This window comes from Halichoeres trimaculatus, unplaced genomic scaffold (assembly GCF_033239565.1).
Source record: "Halichoeres trimaculatus isolate MK-OKI-2021-1 unplaced genomic scaffold, fHalTri1.1 fHalTri1_scaffold_22, whole genome shotgun sequence".
NCBI classification, from domain to species: domain Eukaryota; kingdom Metazoa; phylum Chordata; class Actinopteri; order Labriformes; family Labridae; genus Halichoeres; species Halichoeres trimaculatus.
This window is the reverse complement of record NW_027437200.1, coordinates 9786059-9797025: the sequence shown is the minus strand read 5'-3', so window position 1 is coordinate 9797025 and position 10967 is coordinate 9786059. Positions and strand designations below refer to the sequence as shown.

The window sequence follows — 10967 nt, the reverse complement described above, 5'->3', positions numbered from 1 at the left end:
CTGAGAGACACAAGAGACGCAGAAAGATCTGCTTCATCCTGGTGCTGCTTTGAGGACTGTGAAAGACCAAACAGGACCTCAAGGTTTATAAAGATACCTCTAAGCAAATACATGGAAATTCATCAACTCCTGTGCTAGCTCCTCTTTCCATCCAGAGTCACTTTAAGTTCACTGTGATCTAGATAATGTGATGGATGATGTCTTGGATAGTTCAATAAAGGTAAAACCTGTTCTCCACTTTCTTTTCAGTATAATTCACAGTGTGGATGCCTCAAACTGAAGGATAACCGTACACAGACATCATGAGATGAATCTGGAGTTAAGATTATATCTATATTTTGTATCATATTGGTTTACTTCTTTGTTAGATTTCATTAGTTGAGGAAAGTAAAGAACTTCAATCATGCTGTGGACTGGAGAGGCTTGAGCATGTTTGCTTCTGCAGTATTATTATTCTTATGTTTGTATGTACATATGTTTGCATGCCCTATATGAATGAATAAGTCTTTGTATGTGTTTATTTATATGTACGTATTAAATACAGTTTTAATTTTTCTTTATTTGTTTATTTATTTCACAGTTAAGAGGGGTACCCCTAAATGAACACCACACCACACACACCACACCAGACCACACCAGACCAGACCAGACCACACCACACCACACCACACACCACACCACACCACACCACACCACACCACACCACACACCACACCACACCACACCACACCACACCACACCACACCACACCACACCACACCACACCACAACACACCACACCACACCACACCACGGAATATTAACATCTCTGATTCAGGATGAAAAAAGGATGGAAAAAAAAAAGAAAATTAGAAATGACACAAGGAAACATAAATACATCATAAAGAATAATAAAAAAAGGGAGTTTGAACATTTTTTTTAATATTAAAATTCAGTGCTTAACAGAGACACTAGACCACTACCCGAGGTGGTTGCCACCACTGCCCTAAGTCAGCAGAATGTAGTCAACTACCAAAATACTTTTAATATCTCTGTAAAGGTAAATAAATCAGAATAGGCAAGCTCTTTAATCAACATCTTTAACGCTGAATTAAAGTTGTTTTCCTTATCCATTAATTTCATAGATGTTTTTTTTTACAAAAAAAGCAAAAAGCACAATTTTATTTTCGGTTACAGGACTGTACTTGTGTCGTTGAGAAAAATTAAATTGACATAAAATTATATATATATATATATATATATATATATATATATATATATATATATATATATATATATATATATATATATATATATATATATATATATATATATATATATATATATATTTACAGTTTTCAGTCTCAAATTCAGGAACAAAAACAAAATTTGTTTGAAACTCATTACTCCTGTACAAAGCAGTCTCTTTGTCATTAGCTGACTTCTATTTTGCGTCAGTGTATTTTCCTTAACCAGGCTCATGTAAGCCGACATTCTGGTGCATTTTTGTATGGTTAAGCCAAGATTTGCAGATATTTGGGTCTATAAAGAGGTCAGCATTTGCCATGTAAAGCAGCTGACATAAAACTCCTTGAGCACATTTTTAACTACTGCAAACAAGGAAGGCCGAAGATGCAAAGGCAATGCAAAAAGAAAAGTGAATCCCTGATCTTTATCGTCACCAGAGCACACAGAGACCTGGCAGAGTTATCTGTGACCTGAGTGAAAGTCTAAATGAGGCACTGCTGCTGCTGCAGCTTTAACAGAAATGCAGGAGGCAGAAGTTCAGGACTCATTGTTCTTCTTCCACATGTTCAGACTCCCGTGTACACGTTGCAAAGTAAAACACAAAGTCCCTGAACGGTTTGTCAAGAGGTTTATTAGAGTTATGTACAAAACATGTCTGTCACCGATGTGGCAACTGTCTAAGAATACAACAGAGTAGAAAATGTATAAGGTGCAAAAACAAACACTGATGTATGAGCCTGTTCCCCCCAAACCCAAACACAAAACTGAGCTATGAACAGCAGGTTCCTTTCACATCACCAGTATCTCACTTGGTTCTAAACCACCAAGCCACCAGGGAACAAAGGGCATGAAACACTCCTGGATGTAACTCCTCATATCTCTCCATTTTTATGCTAACATACGGACTACACTCTAGCTCACAGACTTGTGGTTATCAGAGTGAAAGCAGGAATAGGACAGAAAATATCTACAAGACTAAGGAGTAACTGCACCGATGGGTAGCACTGAGTTTATGCTACTTCAGGCAAAAATCCCTCAAAAGCACCTTGATTACACAGGCTGTACAAAAGAAGTGGACAAGGCCTCTGGTTTTAGTAGTTCAGTCAACCTCCAGCAGGGGGCGACTTCACTGGATTACGGTATTTGGTAGGAACCAGAAAAGAAACTTGGGCTTGATTCAACACAGTGGTTCCAGTTAAGTTAAGTCAAATTTCTCACTAAAGTTGAAACGTACATGAGTCAGGATGCTGTAACATTGGATAGTCTTCCTGCTTTTGCTCTCCATACAGACTTTTCTTTATGCGGTAACCAAAGCCTTTGATTTATTACTCTACAGACACTACAAATAGAAACCAGGACACTTCCCATATTCAGAACCTAGATTACAGACTCTACATACAGGCTGGAAGTCTGTAAACAGAGGCAAATCCTGATGACCCAGTTTGGATAAAGGTGAAACAGAAAGTTTGCCCACAGTGACAGCCATTTTGTCCAATTCTTGTATACAGTCTGTGCTTAAACACTTGGCAGTATCGACATGTTAGCAGAGTAAAAGCAGTGTGACATGAAGTGCTGTAGGAAGTGATCTGCACAGCAATCTGAATGTGCAGCACGGCGTCTTTGTTAGACGGGTTTGGAATGTGCTTCAGAGACATTGAGCTCACACACAGTAAACCAGAGACATGATAACAGGAGCTGGACTCAGGCTCTCGTATGCTACCCAAACTCTAAGACATTCTGTAGCTGGACCAGCTGGCAGGCCCTCCTTTGATAAAGTACAAGCACTTGGCATGTGCTGTCAGTGCAGAACTAGGTGATCTGATGCTTGAGCGACATGAGCAGTGGTTAAGGGAGAAAACAATTGGTTCATTTACACTTTTGAGCAAGTTTTGGACTTGTCAGAGATTGAGATGCTTTTTTAAATCTAACAAATCAAATTGCTCACCTGAGGTCACCAGACTGCATCAACAAATCTGGTAAACCTCATACTGTGAGCTGAGATGACCTCTTCCAAGGATTATTATAGGGGTCTCTGGATCTGATATTGGTATCTGATCGGGTATGGGTCCTATATCAGCAAAAAAGCAAGTGCCAAATTATATTAGCCTGTATTTAAAATCTCTGATTTAGGCACTTTGATACAAGGAGTCACTTCTATCCAGTAGCCCCTGAATGTAGCATGCAGAGCCCGCATGATCACAACAGCATTTGCTAAAGCCTGGCTCACACCACAGGATTGTAAATATCTCAAAAGATTCTGAAATCAGGTTGTATCACACTCATAAGGAGAATCTTCACAGATCATCTTCTCTTAAATCTGAAGCACACTTAAACAACAAGATTTGAAAATACTGACCAGCACACACTCCAGGATTATTCGGCCAGAGAGAGTGATACACCACATGTGCTCAGTTGTTTGATCTGAGGTTTTTAGCGCACTGGTGGGGCAGGAGGAGAGAGAAGCGGAGCTGTCTGCAGCGGTGCCTCTCATCCATTACGCGCACGCAGAGAGACAGAGGTGAAACTGTTGCTGTATCAGCCAATAATGGCATGATCTCACACGGATCACTGATAAAACAACAGTTTGCTACTGTATGAAAATGGTGTGGTTATATGTTATTTCTAAAGGCATTATTCAACTTGATCGAGTGGGCCAGTGGAGCACGCAGTCAGCTGACCCGGAGCCTTTCAGTTGCACTTTGAGCCTGCGTTTGTTGTTTGTTGTCCGGTCCCCTGTAAGGTAGCTCTCTCTCTCTTGGCTGTTGTCATCCTCAGTGAGAATGAATGTTGTAATCATCCAGATAAATATCAAACATGTTTAAAAATTATCGGGGCGGCTCCGACGAGTCTGTGAGACGATAGTAGGGCTAAAAATTCATCTGTCAGTGCTCACACTAGAAGATAATCTTGGCCCAACGTCGGGGCCGATTTTAGTCCCCGACAAGATTTCTTCCCCGATTGGCGGGAGGACTGAATCGGGCCAAGAATCCTGTAGTGTGAGCCAGGCTTAAGGTGCAAATAAAGTATGCTGCAGCTGAGTTTAAAACTTGTCGTACTAAAGTTTCCCGTGGTGTCAAAGAACTGAGAAAAATTAATGCACTGAAACTTCAAACATTCCCTGAGGCCTGCTCAAGCCCACAAGTAGAACTGTATATCCCACCATGCGTGCTGATATCGTATTGGATCAATATCCCCGTTGGCCAATACTGAAGGCTTTACCTATTAAGGTATCGCATCAGAAATGACGAGGTTTTATCGAACATGAGCTTTAAAATTTAAAACAGTTTTTATCCTCACTCAGACCAACTATCAGAGCCTTTAGGCTGATAAAACATTTACTCAATGCATTTCTTTTGAAATTCAAGCAAGATCAAGTTTGTAGCCGCTGTCTAACTTAGCGTTTGAGATGAGTCATGTTTGGGTGTTACACTAAACCGACTAATTGTATTGTATTTCAGTACTGTCCCTACTGGCTGCAAGGCTAAAGGCTACTAAGACGCTCTGACAGGCTGACACCTGTGCTGAAGCAGCGCGTGGAGAGCTGTTTGAAGCTCATGAAGCACAAATCTTCTCTGGTTATCTTCTGTGACAGTTTGTGTAGCCTTATGTCTTTCTTAGTAAAATGAGCTATTATGGGAAGCATCAAGGAGAACTTAACAAAACGATAAGCAGACACCTTGAAGCATGTGAAAAGAATGTTTTTTCCCAGGGTGCTTTGGACTGACAAGAGCGTTTCTTGTTTTACCCCAATTTATGGTTTAAGTGATTTCTCACCCTAAATAAAGATCACTTATTTTCTTGATAGATGAAACAGCTTGTTTACAATCTGTTTATGAATTCTCAGCCTGAAATAGGCCTCTTCCTTGAATCTGCTGGTTTGATATTTTTCATTTTAAAGCAACCTGAGGATTTCTCTTCCTAAAGCATCCTTTTACTCAGAGCCGTGTTGTCCCTCAGCTGGTTATCATGGCTTTAAAAACAGACTTGATTTACTGTATGAGAACCATTTCATGATGCAGGGAATGATGTTCTGTGGAGTGCCACACATTTTTGAAGAAAACACACTTTAAATATATCAACATAAATAAACAAAGGGAAGCTAGTATTTCCTTTAAACATTTACAAATAAATACTTGGTTTCAACCTGTCTGAGTGAAAGAAAAGAAAAGATGGTGCTTGAAAAGAGTACAGCGGACAACACAAGTCACACGTGGTAGTACGCTGAGCATGCTCAAGAAAAAGTGTCAAAAGTTTCTGTATGTTGTGACAATGACAGTACACTAAAACCAGCTACTTGTGAATGCTATGCGTGTGTTCTCCTTTCTCGACACTCTCACACTGTATGAACAGTTTTAAATAAATATATACACAATTTCTTAAAAAGAAACAAAAAAATAAAAGTGAGACTGCTGTGAAGGCTGGTCTGGTTTATGTGCCGCTCTTCTGCTCCCATTCCTGTAAAACACAAACACAGAGAGACGCTTATTTGCATGAATTTGCCTTTGATATTAATAGAAATGAAAATTTCTCTTCTGACCCACGACGCTTTGGATGGCATAGAACCATCCCATCTCAAAAAGCTCATTGTGCTGTATCAACAGTCAAGATCACTGTGTTTTCAGCACACAGACCTGCTTTTCATGCCTGTGGTCGATGAAATGAGCATGAAAGGTCAAGGCTTTAGTTATAAGGCTCCTCTTCTTTGGAATCATCTACCTTGTTGAGGTCCAGGGGTCAGACATGTCTCACTTGTAAGAGTAGACTTAAAAATTTACTGTTTGACAAAAGCTTATCGTTAGAGCTGGACCAGGTCTGAACCAGCTCTTAGTCATGCTGCTAGAGGTTTTGACTGACACACAAAGCCCCTGTTTCCCTCTCTGTCTTATCTCTGTCCCGTTAAAGTTATTAACCACGGATCTCACTGGGAGTCTGAGCTTGTCTTGTTGGTTCTTCTGGGTTATTTCTGTGGTCAGTCCGCTGCAGTGGACCCGTCAGACTCAAGCTGCTGCGACTTTTTACAGTCTCACCATCATCATCACTACAACGCCGAACCATGAACTCTGTGTCTTACTGTGTCTCTGTTTATTTCTGCATGTTGAAGGGAAGTTTTCCCTTGCCATTGTAACTTGCTAAATGATGCAAGTGGTTCATGATTTTGAAAAGTGTTGCGAGATAACATTTGTTATGATTTTTGGCTACATAAATAAAGACTGACTGACTGATACAGTCACTGAGATTCTCATGCTCTCTATCTAAGAATGAATTCAAGTGAACAGATCAATAGAGTCAAAAACCTATGCACACAGTTATGATGCAGCCTTAGGGTCTGGATGTGTTTGATACAGGTTTGTAAAAGTTATCAGTCACGGTCTGTCTCATCTTTTAGCACACTGTGACACAGAGTGACCTCTGACCTTAGCCTTCCTCAGCACATGTCCCCGGACTGGTGAGGGCTTCTGGCTGCCCTGCTGCCGGCGGAGCAGAGAGGCACTGTTGACGGGCAGGGAGCAGGATTCTGTGTCACTGGTGTCACAGCTGGAGAAGGGAGATGAGCCCTGGGTCCGCCGCATCATGGCTGGTGACTGAATTTGCATGGACACAGACACACAAAGACACAGGTAAGACCTCTAACTGAGGCATATGCTTCTATCCAGGGTTTATGAATAATTAGAGCACCTATCTGTTGGATGATTCTGTATTTGTAAAATTAGAAATAATACAAGATAAAGGTTTAGCGTTGGATATGGTGGTGCAGGGTCTCAGGTGTTCTGACCTGAAGTCCGGAGGAGCCAGTTTTGGGTTCGATGGTGAGGCCCAGAGTGACACCACCGCTCAGAGCTTTCTTCAGGCTCTCCTTCACCTCAGTCATCTCCAGTTCAAGGTTCACCCGCTCCTCCTCCTTCAGCCTGCAGTCCTCCTCCACCTTCTTCAGGCGCTCTGACAGCGAGGAGTGAGAACGTTTGCCTGAAGGAGAAGAAAGAGAGATTGTTTATTCATCACTTCAGCTGAGCAAGAGTTCAGAGGACTCTCCTCGTTATTCCAGGGGTTCTCAAACTTTTTTTCCCATGACCCCCTCGTTATCGTCACAATGGTTAGCTTAACATAAACACTGTGTAATAATCTAGTACATAGTATTTCGCAATGATGGAATCAAGCTACATTTTTACTTTCAAAGCAATTCATTTTGCAAACTTTCAGTAAATGTTACCTCTGAGGCAGTGGTGAGGTAGTCATTCACCCCTTATGACCTCTCAGGAGCAAAAATATGTATGAATGTGCCCTCCTGGCGAAACACACCTAACTGCCCGCTCAGGTGGTTAAAAAATAATAAAGTGCTTTTTTTAGTCTTTACACCCCTGCCCTTTAAAAGTCTGTGCACACCACCGAACCAAGGTGTTTTTTTTTTCATCTGCTGTTGCACATCATGAAGTGACATGTCATTATCATATGAGGCCATCTTTAGCAGTTGTGGTTTGAATTTAGACAGAAATGAGGTACGCTGTGAAGGAACAAAGCTTGAAAGAATAAATTAAACTACTGGCAGGTTTATTGACACTCCCATTCTTGTTCCCATACAACAAGTAACAGAAATCATTCAAGGCCAACTAGCTGAAAAAACAAGAACTTATTTCATCATTATCAAAATTTAGGAAATTTGCCTGAGACTGTGTGATTTGCTTTCCATCAGCTTCTTGTGTCCACCATCAGCACGTCATTGATGACATGTAAGCAGGCCGCTCCAAGGCGATCTAGATGGACTTGCATGATTCATTGTCAGAAATTTTGTCCATTTTGCCAAGCTTCAGTGGCTGACAACTTCACCGGTCGAATGCTTAATGGCACACTCAGGGGACAGTTGCAAGGAGGAAAATAAATATTCATGGATACTTTTGGAGTCAAAGCTTGAATACCAATAAAATTCTATACCTCATAAAACCATAATTAAGACTTTTTAATACTTTTTAAGGGCCTTAATTTTCCCACCATTGATTTATCAACTTTTAATACTTTTTAAGACCTCACAGACACCCTGTAAAAACTGATCTCACCTGCAGCAGCTTCAACAGCAGCACGCAGGTCCCTCCTCTCCTTCTTCAGCTGCGTCAGATGGTTCCTGATGTCCTGCTTCCTCTTCATCAGCTCCTCCTCCTTGGACTGCAGCCGCTTGGCGTCCGCCTCCACTCGGTTCTTTCCGTACTTAACCTGGTCTGCATCTTCAAAACATTAGACTGCACGTCAGCCGTCAAGTTGTGTTTTTCATAAATTGAATCTGTGTTAATTCAATATTATGGTATAAAACCAATCGACCCCTTCTCCAACACTTCATGTGTGACAGTGCATCACAAATTAAATCTGGAGTTAAAGAGCTTTTCCAGTTCAACAAACCCAGAGCCAACACGAACGAGAAAAGAGGAGCAAAGCTGTTAATTTCAGAGTGCTGGTAAGACATGAATTACCCAGAAACCCGCTGAACTCACAGCCTTCAGCAGTTATTAATTACAGCGTGCCTTCCCTTTACTGGAAAATACTCTGAGGGTAACCATCAAACATCTGAGCGCCAGTGTGTGTTTATGTGTGTGTGCACTTCTGAACTTTGCTTATGAGGAATCAGTCATGAAACCGCTGCTGACATTTTCAAATTTAATACACTTATTTCTCACTAGAAATATGAGAATTGTGTCAGTAACTCTAAATCCAGCACTGCGCTGATTTCCATTCCGACATTTGGAGGAGTGACAGCCCTCCTCGTTCACACATTAGGTAAAAAATACGGCTCTGCACCACGAGGATTAGTGCGACCGCACTCCACCCTCTCCCCAAAAAATCTGGGCTCCTCTCCGGAGAGCTGCTGTGTCAGTTTGAGTGTAACCCCAACTTTGGCAGGAGCTTCACAACTGACCCACTTGCGTCACATGAATCAACCCGAGGGTGGGGTAGCTTTTCCGCATTTTGGTCATTTACTTCTTCTCTTTACTCAAACTTTTAACCATGAGTCCAAAATCCAGCATTCTTCAGAAAGCTGTAGAGCTTTTGATGCTTGAGGAAGAGAAGGTCTCTCTCAACATGTTACTCTGTACTGAAACATACTTCTGCTCCTACTTACTGGAGGTGTTGCGTTTAAGTGATGCCGTCCCGTTCATCCCATTCACTCCGTTCTTTTTGGCCTGGTTCTTCTGGTCCGCCTTCTGTTTTGAAGCCATGCCATTGCTTGAAATTCCTTTCTTTCCTTTCAGCTGAGTGGGAAAGAGCACAGGGATAAGATTTTCAACCATCTGAAAACAAATACCAATCATATACAGACTGCATATTTGTAATGTTTGTCTTAAACCGTACTAAAAGACTTCCTTGGACTTGTTTAAGCTAGATGATAATTTTTTTCCCTCTTTGAGATGCAGGATGTGTTCTTTAACATGCAACACAATTTAGTCTCACAGAGTCACCGAAAAACGCTCAGTCCACCTGATGTGTTTCAGTCAAATATCTATCATCCTTTTAGCTCTGATTTGATTTCCCCCAGCTACTCAGGTAGCAAATCCTTCTTTTGAGCTGCTAAAAATGGTCTGTCAAACCTAAAAGATGCTGAAAAGCCTTATCAGAATGAAAGACAACTATACCCATCCAGTACTGTTGTCTTTAAAGACTATTCATCCATAAAGTTGCAGAAATTACTTTGGAGAACACACTTTTTATATCACCATGCTACTTTAGCTGCAATTTTGTGGATTTTTCTAATTAAAGACAACACAAGATACTTGGAGCATGATGGAAAAAACTGTAACATATAATAAAAATAAATAAAGAGATATAAGGGGCTCAATACATAACTTGAGGGAAGAGTTGAAGCTGAATAAAAAGCAAAAGAACTGGAGCAGCATCTTATTGCATTAACTGTTTGGGAGATATGTTAAGTTTTTTGTTTCATTGATTAAAACACTAACAGATCTCAATCAACAGCAGTAAGAGGAAGTTACAAAAACCTGTGACACACATTGTTTTCAGGCCGGTGCCAAATGTACACCTCTTAATATTACAGCAGTGCTTTGTGGTCTCAGAGGTGATGTTAACACCCTCTGGCCACGCCACACCCAGCACACACATCAGAGTGTGTGAGGGAGGAAGCGGAGCTCCAAACAACGCCATGTGAGGACCTGTGTGGCTGTGGCACGGCATGTAAAGCAGAGAGAGTATAAACCACACACAGCTCATATACAGCGTGAGCAGTGCACACACACTTCACAATGTATATCCACAATACAAAAACAGTGAAGGCACAAAAGCTGGTTGGGATAAAAGCCTTAGTGATCGAAAGAAAAAAAGTTTAGTGTAGGACCAAGTTTCTAAAAACTCAACTCAAAATTAAATGCTTGAAGCATCCAGGACAGTGGCAAACAAGGACTGATATCAGAAATATGCTTTAAACTTGTTTAAACAACTTGTAAGATGTTTGTTTAAATGTATAGTTTGCAAATCTGTTGGTATCAAAGTATTTTTATGCCATTTCAATAATTTATAACAAAATAAAGCATCAGTGCCATTAAACTATGGTTTCAAATGGTGTAACCGCAAAAGCATGACAAGTATTAAATAATTCAACTTTCTATACTGATAAAATAAGTTAAAGTAAAAAGTCTGTATGTTGTAGACATCAATCTTTTCTTTCTATTTTTTGGCAGTTGGATTAAAAATACTTTAAATTTTAGTTTTGGTTTAGTAGACTAATAAAAACATAAATGGAGTCG

At 40.6% G+C, this 10967-nt stretch overlaps 1 protein-coding gene across 3 annotated transcripts in view; it reads right to left on the bottom strand.

Annotated features, from left to right (window-relative positions):
- Window positions 1-3936: 3936 nt before the first annotated feature.
- The window catches only part of afap1 (actin filament associated protein 1), a 114332-nt gene continuing 107301 nt past the window's right edge, over window positions 3937-10967 (bottom strand). For all 3 annotated transcript variants that reach the window (XM_074661833.1, XM_074661832.1, XM_074661834.1), the window contains 5 exons: window positions 9332-9461; window positions 8277-8441; window positions 7001-7191; window positions 6642-6809; window positions 3937-5682 (listed from right to left, as the gene is read on the bottom strand). In XM_074661833.1, the coding sequence (XP_074517934.1) occupies window positions 5656-5682; window positions 6642-6809; window positions 7001-7191; window positions 8277-8441; window positions 9332-9461 (681 nt within the window). In that variant the 3' untranslated portion in view covers window positions 3937-5655. The remainder of the gene's footprint in view (window positions 5683-6641; window positions 6810-7000; window positions 7192-8276; window positions 8442-9331; window positions 9462-10967) is intronic.